This window comes from Cibotium barometz, chromosome 29, assembly GCF_041138505.1.
Source record: "Cibotium barometz isolate CiBa-2024 chromosome 29, ASM4113850v1, whole genome shotgun sequence".
Classification (NCBI taxonomy): domain Eukaryota; kingdom Viridiplantae; phylum Streptophyta; class Polypodiopsida; order Cyatheales; family Cibotiaceae; genus Cibotium; species Cibotium barometz.
The window spans coordinates 36,701,711-36,718,401 of record NC_141074.1 but is presented as its reverse complement, the minus strand read 5'-3'; the positions used below and the strand labels follow the sequence as shown (position 1 = coordinate 36,718,401).

The window sequence follows — 16,691 nt, the reverse complement described above, 5'->3', positions numbered from 1 at the left end:
TGGAATGCCAAGTTGGATTTGGCAAGCATCATCGTCATGACAATGCATGGTTCTGCAAAGGCACCTTGGCAACGTCATTGACACCTTGAAAGATTGGCAGAAATCAAGCACACACACACAGAGAGAGAGAGAGAGAGAGAGAGAGAGAGAGAGAGCATATGCACACCTGAGTTTACTTGTGCTTGAGAGAGAGCATATGCACACCTGAGTTTACTTGTGCTTGAGAGAGAGAGAGAGAGAGAGAGAGAGAGAGAGAGAGAGAGAGAGATCTTCAGAGAGCTACGTACCTGAGTTTTCTTGTGCTTGAGAGAGAGAGAGAGAGAGAGAGAGAGAGAGAGAGAGAGAGCTGCGTACCTGAGTTTGGGAGCATACTACCCGTCTGCCATAGTATTGGTTTCAACCTGCACTACCCACCCAATGCTGCGTGTTTTGAATGCGCACCTATAAATCGTGTGTAGTAAAAGCAAATTCAAATATTATCAAATGTCTTTTCATTTCAGAATCATCACGTTGCAGCCCAAATAAAAATCAAATTTTATATCCAGGAAAAAATCTTCCCAAGATTTGAACCTGGATCCATTGTGTGGAAAATTATGCTCTTGCAGCTTAAACCACTACACCTATACCTTTCTTATCTTTACAACCTTGGGTCAAATTTATCAATAAAAAAGTACCTTCTGTAAATACATACATATGTTCTAAAATAAATCCTTCTGTGAATAAATATCTGTAAGTCAAATTTTTTTTAAAATTCCTTCTATTGAACGCACGTGATATTCATTTTTTATGCTAAGTGACCCCCCCCCCGAGTCTAAAATCGGGCATGGATCTTGTTGATTGACCTTGCTGGTCCTCAACGGATGAGTCCATGGCTCTTTTATATGGATCTGTTGGTTGATCTTGCTGATCTTCCACGGAGATTCCATTTTGTTATGTGAATATATTGCCGGTTACTATGAGCTAGGAACTATCGAAAAGGCCCCTGAGTGAACAGGTGGTGAGCGTTCTGGTTGCCAATGATGCCATAAGTACACCGATGAATGAATGATTGGAAATATGGATTCAACCAGAGATTTTGAGGATTGTGATCAGTGACATAATGGTTTCATTAAAGGATTGTTTTAAAGTTAGCTGATGCTGAGAAAAAGGCAATTTCATATTGGGTGTGTAAGTGGTGTGACTAGTTTTATGTTTGCACGAACTTCCGGCTAGGGGGCCTGGGAACTCTTTTCCCTAGTACCCGGGACAAAACCTAACCAAATTTCTAATTGGATCTTATCATTACCAGTGGTTGGGTGGTTGGCTAACCCATGGGACTGTAGGCTGGACTGATGGATCCGTAAAATGAGACTCCTTTCTGTTATATTACGTTAGATGAAGTAAATCCCGGATAGTAATTGTTCTATGGATAGGAATCAACGGCTGTGCCTCTTGACGGGGAAAAAAGCGTTGATCTCTATGATCCAAGTGCAAGTTTCTTCCTTGATCTGACGACCAAGCGACTTTAGGTTCGGTTGGATCAGTTTGGTCAGTGATGACCTTGACTACGTTAGAGTAAAATTTTTATCCTGGAGGAATCACATGTGCTTTCCGGGCAAGGGAAGTTTTTCTAAGTTCGGTTTTGGAAGAACCGAGGAATTAGTCACCTGTCCGGATATCCGTGGTGGGCGAGGCCCCGAGTGTAGGACCCTGCCCCGCACAAGATGTGCTACTTCCGCTGCTAGCACCTAGAATCCGTTGCACGGTGGGGATGGGGGACCTTACAGGAGACACCTCGTTCGGCCATGCAATACAGGCAAGGATACTTGGCCATTGCTCCTTGGGAAATACCAAACATGCATTTCAAGGTTTTAAGATCTGCAGCCAGGTGCCATTCAACCTCATATTCACCATATCCTTCTACATAAAGCTTTTTGCCATTCGACTGCTGCTAAGATAGTGGAAGGAAGCTCAGTCTGGTTAAAGTACCACTTTAGAATTTCATGGGTCTCTGTTGGAACCTGTTAATAAGAGGCCAGTTAAATTGTCTACAACATGTAATGGATAGCAACATAATATACTTTTTTTTAAAATGGATAGCACCTCACCTCGAATGCAGCCAGTCACCAAATCTCATTTTGGGATTGTACACTAAAGTGCCTCTCACCATCAGCATTACTAATACTTGCATCCAAAGCTCTATTCATTAAAGTCAAGCTAACCCTTTCCAGCTTCTGTCCTTTGATCACCTCACTCTCATCATGTTTTAAAACAAATTTCAGCCTTCCATTGCACTCATGAACACTGATGTCATAAAATTTCACCATAGCCATTTGTAATTTTCGAACATCCATAATGAAATTGTTGAACTCTGTAAGCTCTATGATTTTCTGTTCCCCGCTCTTTTTAGTCACTGTCAATGTACTAGACACGTGACAAGGCTCTCCAATAAGTTCGACCATTCCCAAGTTGAGAATATTTCGAGCTTTGTTCACTGAAATGGTTTTGGAATGGGAATTACTGTTTTTTTTCCAAGTTTAGAATTGAAACCTTCTTTAACTTTATTAAACAACATCCTATAAGACTTTGTGCTTATGCCAGCCATGTCACATAGACCTTGTGCATCTGCAGGAGTGAATGCTTCACTCACCTTCTGCAAGGATTGCTTTGCTATGTCTGATCGAAGTCTTGCAAACTTAGGATGATGTATTGCTGACTGCCAGCCATGTCACATAGACCTTGTGCATCTACAGGAGTGAATGCTTCACTCACCTTCTGCAAGGATTGCTTTGCTATGTCTGATCGAAGTCTTGCAAACTTAGGATGATGTATTGCTGACTCCACGATGTCTTTTGTCAGAACTTTGCCAAATATGTCAGAACCTTGCTCTTTTGGACCCACAACATCTGTGACCATCCTGAAGCAACAATGATAGCTACTGCAGTCCATCATTCATCTAACTATACCACCCCCACACCCAATCCCCCATCTCCAAAAAAGGAACTAAAGATGAAAATGAAAAGTGAGTGCTCAAAGACCCATAATACCTGCAAGCTTTTACACGACGCTTCCATTGGCCACCTCCAACATTGAGTTCTTCCAATGGTTTGAACTGTCTCTTGCGTAATCGAGCACCCAATGGCGTGTCTTTCAAATATTGTAATTTTTTGTTGAACTTTTCAAGTTGTTTTCTAAGGTGTGCATTCTCACTCTCCAAAGTGAAATTATTGATTTCTCGAACTGCCAAAATTTCATTCTTCTCTTTAATAGTGGCCTGCATCTTACGAATAGTCTGCTTGCAAATGATCAATCTCTTTTTGTAACCCAGAACAAACTTTTGCTTTGTCCTCATATATGAAGCTTGCAAAGCTGTTGTGATCGATGCCAAGTAAAAATTCGCACCTTCAAGCATTTTTATTCTGGCATCTCTATCACTCAAATGTCTTTCAAAGTTACATTTAATGATACTTTGACATTGGCCAAACAATCTTTTGCAATATCCAAGCAATCCATTTTCACCCTCACACAAAAACTTGAAGAAACTTGTCAACCCAAAGAATGATGGAGATTGAGAGGAGGTTGGATCTAGTGGGTAAATACTACCATCCAACCATAGGTCCATATTTTTATTTCCTTCATTTTGAAGCTCAATAATGTGGGCTTTGCATGCTGGCCTAGACCAATTTCTCTTACAGCAGCAGCAGCAGCAGGCAGGGAGCATAATCGGCTTCTACTTGGAAGTGGATGTCCATCTTTTTTTTCTTTTGTTTCACAGGTTCCATTGCATTGTTCTGTGCTTTAACAATACCAAAAAGCATCATGAACTCACACTTTAACCAAAAGAAACCAAAGATATTACACTTATCTCCCGTGAAGAAGATTGCTTCATTAAAACCAAAAGACAACATCACTAAATAATACCTCCTTGTCCATCAAACAAACTTGTTGGTATCCTGGATGCACCAAAATGTACACAATACTTGTAAGAACAACCCTCACTTGAAAAAGGTAAGAAATGGGATTGTTATTCATGCACAAGCAGGTATGGCGCATGAAGAACAAATTCTTTTCCATCCTTTTTCAAAACTTGCCGCCTCATTCTCTCCTCAAACCTTGATGTATGATGAATCAATGTTCCATTGAATGTGCCACGAACTTGGAGGTAGGCGGGCACTCATGAGATGGAGAGGAAGATTGTGGCGTGAGAAAGACGCGGGAGGCTATGAGCTTCCAAAATGGAAGGAATGTGAATGAGAAGAAGAGAAATCAAAAACTTCCCGCTCAAAACAATTCGGATTTGGAGTGGTTGTGGTTGTGGTTGTGGTTGTGGAGTCGGGAAGACAATGAGGGAGACAATGCAAGATGATGGGTTGCAGGGACGAAGTATGGTTCAAGTTTGGTAAGCAAAGTTGGCTTGGTTCCATTCAAAAGTGTAATGAAGAAAGAGAGTGGTGAATTTTTTCAATAAAATAAGGCACCATAGTGGGAATAAAAAACTATACTTAAGAGGCATTGTTTTGAATTAAAAAACACCCCACATGTCAGTTAATGGAATAAAGAACTCAAAAATGACACACCTACCCTCCAATATTATATGTGGGTTTATTGGCTTGCTTTGTCCACATCACCATCCCAAGGGATCTGTTACAAGGCCCCTTTTTGAGTCTAAATTTTCCCTAATGTCATGATCAATCCCAACATGACAGCATATAATAGGCACACACATAAACATAATAACTTTGTATATAACATAGAATCACCGCAATACCAATTGCACTAGTATGGCCCCCCAAATGTGTATACACCAATAACAATAGCCCATTAGTATTTAATATGGAATCACCCATGATACCAATTATCAGCACGGTGTAATGGTAATTCAAGCATCCCCAAGCGACACTTTGAATATCTCTATGCCCCACATGTAAATCATCTCCTTGACCCGGCATGATAGCTGAGCACTAGCTAACATCCATATAATTCAAGGCTCAAAAACATTACATAAAGGCATCACTTAGTCTCATGATGTGTATACAGTAGCATGGCCCCTGTATACACCAATAACAATAGCATGTTAGTATTTCATATGGAATCACCCACCATGATACCAACAACTACCAGCATGGTGCAATGGTAATTCATGCATCCCCAATCTACCATAGAAAGATCTACCTAACATCCATATAATTCAAGGCTCAAAAAGATTACATAAAGACGTCACTTAGCCTCATGATGAGGTTTTTTAAGACAATAGCTCTCTAAGCCAACAAACAAAAGTATTGAATGTCTAATAACAAAAAACTACACTGGTGATCATTAAAATAGAAGGCAATCATTCTTTAGATGAAACTTTGATGATTTAAAAATATCTTAAACAACTTTTAATCATGCTTGTGCAGAAGGTGATGAGGGTCAACCTTGTCTTTGGACTGATTCCTATGGATATTACATTGATGATTCCCATGGACATTACATGAATCTTGTTGAAAAGTTAGACAATGTGGTGAGATATAAACCCATGGATACTATAACTTGGAGAAGGAATTTTCCCACATCATGGTGATGGTAATTCATACATCCCCAATCCACCATAGAAGGATCTAGCTAACAACCATATTATTCAAGGCTCAAAAAGATTACATAAAGACATCACTTAGTCTGATGATGAGGTGTTTTTAAGACACCAGCTCTATAAGCCACCAAAAAAGAGTATTTAATGTCTAATTAAAAAAACCTACACTGATGATTATTAAAATAGAAGTCGATTTCATTCTTTAGATGAAAATTTGATGATTTAAAAATGTCTCAAACAATTTGTAATCACGCTTTTGTGGAAGGTGATGAGGGTCGACCTTGTACTTGGGAATGGTGATTCCCATGGATATTACATTGATGATTCTCATGGAGGTTACATGAACTTTTCTAAAAGTTAGGCAATGGGGTGAGATATAAATCCATGGATACGATAACTTGGAGAAGGAAGTTCCCGAGAGAAAGGCAAACATGTGTGTGAGGTGCTCAATTATTTTCTTTTAAATTGTGATGGGTTCAAAGGTATCGACGCAAAAGTGCACTACAAGGAAATGTGCGGAAACGAGTGGACACACTTTGAACTAGATATCCCATATGCAAAACCGTTTCTTGCTACTCAAGGTTTATTAATGTTGGGAGTATCGCTATTGTAATCGACCGTGAAGAGTCTGTTGAAGGCGTTCTGATTACCAGAAGACAATGTCATCCCTATGCATCTGAGCCAGCCCCTTTACCCCAACCGATGCTCTCTTAAAGCCGCCTTTTTTTTTGGCAAGCATAAAATGCCTGTTGTAATTTTCCCGGCTGAACCTCAGTTGGAATTTGACGTTAGCTTCAATTTTAAGGGATGAAATTTGTACATTTTAGTTACACATCCCAGCATTTGTATGAATTTTAGTGATTTCCAAGTCTAAATCTTGGAATTTGACTTTAGCTTCAATTTTATATTCTTTACATTTTAGGTACACATCCCAGCATTTGTATGAATTTTAGTGATTTCCAAGTCTAAATCTTGGAATTTGACTTTAGCTTCAATTTTATATTCTTTACATTTTAGGTCCACATCCCAGCATTTGTATGAATTTTAGTGATTTTCAAGTCTAAATCTTAGTTATTATGCCTAAGCATCGCCTTTAATTTTTTGGGTTTTTTTTTCACACTTTTTTCGAGCACTACAGTACGATTTAAAACAATTAATTTTCTGAAGTCCTGAAACAACAAACCAATGAAATAGGGGTTTCTCTGGCATCTCCATGATTTTCAAAATCAACTAAGTAGCAAAGTTCCAGCACAGGACACCACTCTTAGTCTCATGATGAGGTATTTTGAAAATGCAACACCTCTACACTATGATCCACCAAACAAAAGAATATAATGTCTTAAAATGACAAACTACACTACAAGCCATGAAAATAGGAGGAAAAAAATGAAAATCCAAATGTATCACATAAAACCATCTTGATGTACTAAACCTCTAGTAATTACTTCATTAAGAAACAAAGTTTCGCACTCAAATATTTTGACTTGTAGACATAAGAAACACATTCTTGCATTACTTTCGGCATGCTCAGATGCTTAAGCCATGCATAGTTGTTCCTTAGCTTCATTGCGCATTCTTAGCTTTCAAATCTACACATTCATTCAGTCACTTGGTGAAACATTCAAACTAAGACCTCTACTCCTCCACCCCAATAGGCATTACTAATGTGCTCCAAGGTGGTAAACAAAGAGGCAAAGAATCCTTGTAGCAAAATGGGAAGATAGTTCATAAAAAGCTTTTGATATGCGCGTCTGATGCATTGCACATGTTTTGTTATCAATGGATTAGAACAGAAAAAATTAATTACAACTCCAACTGAATATTGTCATAAGCCAAAAATATCCATGTATATTGTAACATGCGAAAGCTTACAGACAGGATTATACAACTCCAGCTGAATATTGTCATAAGCCAAAAATATCCATGTATATTGTAACATGTGAAAGCTTACAAACAGGATTATACTTTAGATAACAAATATTTAGCACCTTGGTTCTTCACGATTGCACAATGTAGGGGAAGTAAGAGAGAGAGAGAGAGAGAGAGAGAGAGAGAGAGAGAGAGAGAGAGAGAGAGGAATCACAATAAAGATGTACACCCGATTGGGTCCCAAATACCAGCGCCCCCGCCAAGGATGGTGTATTTGCTTTATTGAATGATGAGAAAAGACGAACTTCTGGAGATCTTCCCTTGGCTATAAACCTTCAGCTTGAAGTTGACCTGGCTCTTGACCTTCAAGTTCACCTTTGTGTTATGCTCCCTTTGGCTATCCTAGCCCTTGGAACACTTCACCACTTTCTTGCATTACTTTCGGCATGCTCAGATGCTTAAGCCATGCATAGTTGTTCCTAAGCTTCCTTGCGCATTCTTAGCTTTCAAATCTACACATTCATTCAGTCACTTGGTGAAACATTCAAACTAAGACCTCTACTCCTCCACCCCAATAGGCATTACTAATGTGCTCCAAGGTGGTAAACAAAGAGGCAAAGAATCCTTGTAGCAAAATGGGAATATAGTTCATAAAAAGCTTTTGATATGCGCGTCTGATGCATTGCACATGTTTTGTTATCAATGGATTAGAACAGAAAAAATTAATTACAACTCCAGCTGAATATTGTCATAAGCCAAAAATATCCATGTATATTGTAACATGCGAAAGCTTACAGACAGGATTATACTTTAGATAACAAATATTTAGCACCTTGGTTCTTCACGATTGCACAATGTAGGGGAAGTAAGAGAGAGAGAGAGAGAGAGAGAGAGAGAGAGAGAGAGAGAGAGAGAGAGAGAGGAATCACAATAAAGATGTACACCCGATTGGGTCCCAAATACCAGCGCCCCCGCCAAGGATGGTGTATTTGCTTTATTGAATGATGAGAAAATACGAACTTCTAGAGATCTTCCCTTGGCTATAAACCTTCAGCTTGAAGATGACCTGGCTCTTGACCTTCAAGTTCACCTTTGTGTTTTCCCTTTGGCTATCCTAGCCCTTGGAACACTTCACCACTTTCTTGCATTACTTTCGGCATGCTCAGATGCTTAAGCCATGCATAGTTGTTCCTAAGTTTCATTGCGCATTCTTAGCTTTCAAATCTACACATTCATTCAGTCACTTGGTGAAACATTCAAACTAAGACCTCTACTCCTCCACCCCAATAGGCATTACTAATGTGCTCCAAGGTGGTAAACAAAGAGGCAAAGAATCCTTGTAGCAAAATGGGAAGATATTTGCTTTTGATATGCACGTCTGATGCATTGCACATGTTTTGTTATCAATGGATTAGAACAGAAAAAATTAATTACAACTCCAGCTGAATATTGTCATAAGCCAAAAATATCCATGTATATTGTAACATGCGAAAGCTTACAGACAGGATTATACTTTAGATAACAAATATTTAGCACCTTGGTTCCTCACGATTGCACAATGTAGGGGAAGTAAGAGAGAGAGAGAGAGAGAGAGAGAGAGAGAGAGAGAGAGAGGAATCACAATAAAGATGTACACCCGATTGGGTCCCAAATACCAGTGCCCCCACCAAGGATGGTGTATTTGCTTTATTGAATGATGAGAAAAGACAAACTTCTGGAGATCTTCCCTTGGCTATAAACCTTCAGCTTGAAGATGACGTGGCTTTTGACCTTCAAGTTCACCTTTGTGTTATGCTCCCTTTGGCTATCCTAGCCCTTGGAACACTTCACCACTTTGTGAATAATGAGATGAATTGACCTTTACTAAGCCCATGCTTATATAGTCAATAAAAATGTTGGTTGATGGGTTCTAGTTTATGTTTATTAAATAGGCCCCTTTTGTTCAATCTAAACTGGCGGCCTTTGATCTTATTGTCTAGGCAGCTATGCTAACCACTTTTTGGACTGGCCTCCATGGCTAGCCGATAGCCAGTCCATGCCCTTAGGGCTAGCCAACTGGCTGCCCAAGTCCTATGGCCTGGCCATTGGCCCCTTCTTGGAGTGGTTAGTTGGGCAATAGCCCTTTTTTGGGGGTTGGTAGCCCAAGAGTACAGTAGCATGGGTAGTCCCATGGCCCTGCTCTACATGCATTCCTAAATGCAACTACATGCAGATCCCTGGCATCTTGCTACAAGACGAATACCAGGAAATGATACTAAGGAAGTGAAAATCTCATGCTCATTAATTAACTATGAAATTGACCAATTCAAGGGGGAAAGTGATTGTATTGTATGGTTGTAAATAGGAGTGGATAATGACCCTTAATTAATGAATTGGTGGAAATTGGTCCATCTACTCTAAATTAGAAACAAGCACTAAAAACACCTTCTATGACTTTCACAAAGACTTCACTTAGAGTGGAGCCCAGCATGGGCACTTAATTGACCTAGGAAAAGGGCTCCATAATCATTCGTTGTTCCACAACTCACATAACCCGGTTTGTATATGCTCCACAGCTCACATAACCGGATTTGTAGTGTAATTTTCCTTGCTGAAACTCAAATATCCCGGTTGGACTTTGACGTTGCCTTTAATTTTAAGGGATGAAATTTATACATTTTAGTTACAAATCTCAACATTTTTATGAATTTTAGTCATTTTCAAGTTTAAGTCCTAGTTAAACCTAAGCATCACCTTTAATTTTTAGGGTTGAAAAAAAACATTTTCTTCGAGCACTACATTGCTCGATTTCTGAAGTACAATTTAAAATAGTTACTTTTTTGAAGTCTTTGGCGCATGGCACCACTCTTAGTGATGAGGTGTTTTAAAAATGCAACACCTCTACACTATGATCCACTAAACAAAAGAATTCAATGTCTTAAAACAACAAACTACACTACAAGCCATGAAAATAGGAGGAAATAATAAAAATCCAAATGTATCACAAGATGGAAAAAAAAAACCCTCTTGATGTACCAACTCAAATATTTTAGACTCGTAGACACAAGAAACACATTCTTGCATTACTTTAGGCATGCTCAGATGCTTAAGCCATGCATGGTTGTTCCTAGGGTAGTGACTACTCTACAAGGATCTAACTTCTAGGGCCCACAAACAATTATTAGCTTGAGAACACCAGCAAGCATACCCTCATGCTAAAAAACCTACATGATGTAGACCTACCTCAATTTACCAGTAACACAAATCCTTTTGCATCATCATATAAGCAAAGAGCATCAAAAAATTAGACTTGAAGTGATTCCATCTTTCAACACTCCATCTTTCTTCGATCTGTTGATGATGACTTTGATACTTATGTTTTTTAAGTAATTTTATAAAAATACACTAATTATGAGTGGAGGTTTTTTTTTTCAATAACCCAAATAAAAAATAAGTTTTCTTCAAAATGTGAAATCATCATCAATCAAATAGAACCCAAAAATAATGAAATAAGTACTCACACAAAGGAATAAGAATTTCTTACTTCCACAATCTATCAATAATGCAATAAACCAAATAGTCAATCAATTAATGTAATTTAAAGAAAAGATACACAAATGGAAATAATCCATAAATACAAATTATGGCCAAACATACATTATCAACATTGAGTTCCACTAGTGTTCCTTCATCTAAGTTAAGGACCTCAATTTTAGCAAGCTTCAAGTGTGTTGTGTTGTGTTGTGTTGTACTCTTTCTCATATCAATAGAATTTGTTAGTGTGAAATAATAAGCTAGTTTATTAACCTCATCAAGAGCTAGAGTGCTAGGAGTATTCTTGCTTGTTTATTTTTACCACACAAAGTCAACCTCTACTTTGATCACCTTAAGTACCACATACTCTCCAATCTCAGTTCTTTAACCTCCAGTAGTCTAGTTCACTCAAAACGCATCTGTTCAGAAATAAAGAAACCACAAACTGTTTTAGCATCAAGCAGAGCTGAAGTCATTTAAATGCTCCACCGTCTTCATCATTTGACAAACTACACCACCATGAGACACAGGTTCACATATAGAAAGAGCGCATCTTAAGGAACCAATGGAACACCCAACAAAAGCAGCCTTTCTCAGCATGCAATATACTCATATATGATGAATATTTTACAGTGTTGAAAATGCTAGTCACATCCTGTCCAAATCAAAATGTGTGGCTTCATAACTGCTTCACAGTACAGCTTGTTGGGGCTCAGAGAAAAACCCAGGTATACAGGAGGCCAAAAACTTCTACAGATTGTACGCGAGGGAGACACCCTGATGTATGCATATTGCAAACACAGTTGATCCGTCCTATTGATTCCAATAAGCACTGGCCTTCATAAACCAATCAATGATTCCTGCCCCCATGTCAAACAGGGACATGAGGGAAAGTTTTGCTGTTTTCCTTGAAATGATGATATATGTGCTCACATCATGCCAGAATGGTGAGCCCTGCAAACAGGTGAGGGCAGGATAACCCTTATCTTAGGATCCTATCGTCATGCCGAGCCCGATGTGGAAATACTTTACACACATTTCCAACGCCCAAAGTGGCATATTCCCCTTCGATTTTCTCCAAAACAGTTCCTTATGGAACTGAGCATAAGAACCACTGCTGGCACATTCATCATCTCCTCACTTGACTCCTGCAGGGAAAAATCCATCACATTGCTAGACATGATGTAAAAAGCAGAATAAATAATATCAACATCAGACAAGAGAGAGCTCATACCAGCTTGGCCAATCTTTCCTCTAGCCTTCCTGCCTCTGGATCCGTATTCATAAAAAGCTTTTGATATGCTCGTCTGATGCTTCGCACCTGTTGTGTTATCAATAGATCAGAACACCCCCCCAAAAAAAAAAAAAACAAACAAACAACAACAACAACAACAACAACAACTCCAGCTGAAAATATATTGTCATACGCCAAAAATATCCATATGCATATTGTAACATGCGGAGGCTTACAGACAAGATTATACTTTAGATAACGAATATTCAGCACCTTGGTTCCTGACGATTGCACAATGTAGTGGAAGTAAGAGTGCAAGGGAGAGAGAGAGAGAGAGAGAGAGAGAGAGATGTACTAGCTTTCCCTCACTAATTACTCCGAACCACATCCAATATATAACTGTGTCATTCTCCACCAAATGAGCTGACCACAAGGAAGAGACTTGCCACAATAGTAGCCCTTTTATACGACCTATGTGAGCTGTAATACCAACTTTTGCATAACTTTTGCATCAAATATGAAGGCATTTCTAGTTAACCAAATATGCCACAAACCTGTCCACCTGAAAAATGAAAGAAAACTGAATGTTCTTGGTTATCTGGCCCATTCGAAATCTTGCCAAAAATCTAGTCTTTAACCTTTATGGGCCTATCTGTCAACGGAATCCATACACCAGAAAGGAAATCCCACACCTTCTTTGCCACCGGACATGAAATGAAAAGATGTGGGCATGTTTCCAAGCATGTAGTACATCACCTGGAGGCCATGAGGCCATTTGTAAAGTAATTTTTGGTAATATATCTTCTATTACGAAAAAGAGAGAGAGAGAGAGAGAGAGAGAGCGAGAGAGAGAGAGAGAGGAGGTCCAATATAAGGCTTCAACCAACTGACATGGAACACATCGTGCATCGTCCAACTGGGAGGTAGATTCAGCTTCATGGAAAACTCATTGATCTTCTTTAAAATGGAAAAGGGTCTGAAGCTCCGAAACGATAACTTTGGGCATCGCTTGCCCACCTGTTTCAACCTTTGCTTCATTATCCTGAGATATATCCAATCTCCTTCCGAGAAGATCACATCTCTTCTGTCCTTGTTAGCCTGTCCAAATCTCCTGGTAAGACTCCATCAATCTATTAGCTTCAGGCATTGAGGATCACGACCTGGTCAAAAAAGACTGGAACGGTCTTCCAAATGCTGCCTCTTATGGAGTCCTGCCAATAGCCGAAAAAAAGTGTCATTCAATACAGCTTTTATACTAAAGACAAATTGTTCCCACTTACCTTGCTGGTCGTGAACATCACACTTCAACGCGTCGACTACCAATTGATTGTAAATTTCCGTTTGGATGTCCGTCTGGAAGTGGAGTGCACTAGAAAAATGCAACCTAGTCTCAAAGTTATCAAATAATGCCTTCCAGAATCTCCTGATTAAGGATTTCCGCCACCTTTGCCGGGTCTAATCGGATGCCTTTAGCACTCATTATATATCCGAGGTAGTGAACCTCATATAAATAAAATCCCGATTTCTTCTCATTGATATAAAGCTCGTTGCTTTCCCGTAATTTCATCACTTTTCTGACGTCAATGTCGAGCTGCTCTTCCGTAGCTAAGATAATCAATATGTCGTCCAAAAAAATGAAGACTCTTTCCTATCAAGTCCATGAAAACCCGCATCATCATGCGGTTAAACGTAACTAGGGCTTTTGTTAATCCAAAAGGCATGACCACGAGCTTGTAGTGGTCTCGCTCAATTCAGAATGCAGTTTTGGGAGTGTCCCCGTCCACAATTCTTACCTGATGGTAGCCGCTTTTGAGGTCAATTTTTGAAAGCACCTTTGCTCCATTCAGCCTCTCTAAGATATAATCAATCCGAGGCATAAGGAACTCTCTCTTTATTGTCATCTTGTTGAGCGCTCGATAATCTACACAAAGTGAGAGGATCCATCCTTCTTTTTCACGAAAAGCATCAGGGCTACGAATGGAGAGTCGAGACACACTTCAACGTATGAAACCAGACTGCAGCAATTCGAGGAGTCGACAATCCAACTCCATCTCCATGGATGATGGCCTTGCTCAGGCGGTATGGAAACTTACTGGGGGGGTTCGAAACCTGGGAGGAGCTCAATTTTATGGTCCTCTGGTCTAGATGGGGCAAATTTGGGAGACAAGTTGTCCCAAAGAAAGATCCTCTAGAAGCAGTCATGTAGGGCCTTGTACTTCTCTGAAGCACATGTCACTATTTGGGGTGGTCTAAACATAGATCACCGCACATTGTGCACCTTTCCGCATCTCTTGTTTAGCCTGTAAATGGTTAATGACCGGAAAGTTGGTATCTCGGGTTCACGCTTTATGATCACGGGAGCCTCTGACACATTTAGGGTAATCTGGAACGTGTGTTGGTCCCAACCAATGTCTGGGGTGAACTTGCGAAACCACTAGATCCCTAAGATTAAGTCTGCACCTACAAGAGGGGCAACCATGAAAGCCCACACAAATTCTGTGCCCTGGATGACTAATTTAGCCCAACAAGCTTCAAACTTAATGCTCGTTGTCATGCCCGTGCTAAATCCCTCCACTTTCTTATCTACCAAGGTCAACGAAAAACGGGCACACCAAGCGGCTTGTTATGTGACCACGTCCTCTATACTACTGCTGTCAAACAAGACAACGGCTCTCTGGCCACCTATGTAGCCAAAAGTCTTGAGCAATTCGTTTCGCTCATACTAAAGAGTCGTGGTTTCCCTTTTGCCTATCTTCAAGCTCTCGACTGACAATGGCACCAACCAAAGGTGTGGGAGCTAGAGGACTAGCGACAACTTGGGGGGTTGGTGTGGGAGGCTAGCTCATCACAACAGCTGTGGAGGCCACGGTGGTAGTCTGACCAGGGGTCTTCTTAGGGCAAGCCTTAGAAGTGTGTCCTTTTGTATGACAAAAGAAACACCGCCCCTCCTTGTATTGTTCTTGCTCTTCAGGATTGATCTTACCACCTCTTTTGCCAGCCAAAACCTTCTCGTCTGGAGTAAGGCGAGATCAGTTGTTCGTGTTCTTGGAGGCAGAGGCCTCCCGCGAAAACCTTGACTGAGCCTAATTCTGGCCCTTGCCAGAGGCAGTGGCTGCCTTGACTAAGCCTGATTTTGACCCTTGCTAGAGGCAATGGCTACCTTGGCTACTCCAGGCAAGGAGGTCTTTGGTTTTCCGTTGTTGTACTTCATCTCGGCACTCTAGCAAGCGAAAGTGCCCGATCAAAAGTCTCTGGTTCAAACATGCACACATCCCACTGGATTTGCGTTTCCAAACCGTAGAGGAATTGACCTCTTTTGTTTGCGTCAGATTTCTGCAACTCCAAAGCCAGGTGAGTGACTTTATTTGCAAATTGGAGGACAGATAGCGCGTTCTGATGCAATCCTCGATACTCCTCCTAGAGTTGCTCAAGATAATAAAGCGGTAGAAACCGCTTCTTGAGGTCACTGACAAATTGGTCCCAAACATAGGTAGCAACTCCATAATTGAAATTGACCTAGGCCCAATGAGTCCATGAGATGGCTTCCCCTTCAATATAGCAACTAGCTAACACCCACCTTCTCTATGTCTCACTTCCTACCAGCATAGCAAAGTAGGCTTCAAACCGATGAATCCAAGAATACAGAGTTGTGGGATTGAATTTACCATTATACTTACTAAAATTCACCTTCTTGTGAAGATAGTTGTGGGTACTGTCTTTGCATCAAGGACTGCAAGGTATCACTTGTGCTCCACGCATCGATGTTGGTCCTCTAGTGCGGCGTCATGGGCTGCCCGTCTGTGTTCGAAGCTCTACCTCCCTTACCTGCAATTCATGTAATGCACAGGAATGTTGTGTTAACTCCTCAATGGAGATAGCTGAAGCCTGGATCTGGGAAGGGATCTCAGTGATGACTGGGAGAGGAGAGGGGAGGGGAATGAGTGTCGAGGTTTCTTGAAGAGGTATCTGTTTCTCCAAGGCCTTTATAAAAGTCGTACATGCCTACATTTGTTCCCCTCGTTGTGCTATGATGCACATAAATTCCCGAAACATGGCGTTCGTGTCATCACTGATGACCTGGCTTTTGGAAGTAGTCGTTGTCGAAGAAACAGCTTCTGCGCTACGATCTGGTATTCTCTCTCGTCATTGGAATTCGCCATAGTGGGAGTAGTCGAGATTTTCCCTGACCACAACAATACCATCCACTATATGTGTGGGAGACATTTTCGGTCGCTTATGGAGGCTAGAAACCAACCGTCCTTCGAGGGACAGACAGAGTCACACCAAAATGGGGCCAACTCAAACGATGAGAGTCGCACAATGAGCAATACTAAGGTTCCCAACATGAAGAGGAGTTGCACAAGTAGCACCTCCCTTACAGACATTTGTGGAGAGAGAAACCTATATCCATTCTAACGAGCAAATCTCTTTCACTCCTTCAGTTAAGAGGGACGTGGAAGGCATTGCAAGGACTAGAGAGACCTTTTCTCCAACGAGTGAGGAGATGGAGATAGAAATAAAATT

General features: G+C 40.5%; 1 protein-coding gene across 4 annotated transcripts in view; it reads right to left on the bottom strand.

The window, feature by feature from the left end:
- Positions 1-11,502: 11,502 nt before the first annotated feature.
- The window catches only part of LPXA (bacterial transferase hexapeptide repeat-containing protein), a 50,562-nt gene continuing 45,373 nt past the window's right edge, over positions 11,503-16,691 (bottom strand). For 2 of the 4 annotated variants that reach the window (XM_086823213.1, XM_086823211.1), the window contains exons 10-11: positions 12,168-12,254; positions 11,503-12,081 (exon numbers count right to left, since the gene is read on the bottom strand). In XM_086823213.1, coding sequence (XP_086679339.1) covers positions 11,962-12,081; positions 12,168-12,254 — 207 coding nt within the window. In that variant the 3' untranslated portion in view covers positions 11,503-11,961. Of the gene's footprint in view, positions 12,082-12,167; positions 12,255-12,555; positions 13,379-16,691 lie in introns of those variants that run through there. The other 2 variants (XR_015269646.1, XM_086823212.1) reach the window with 2 other exon arrangements.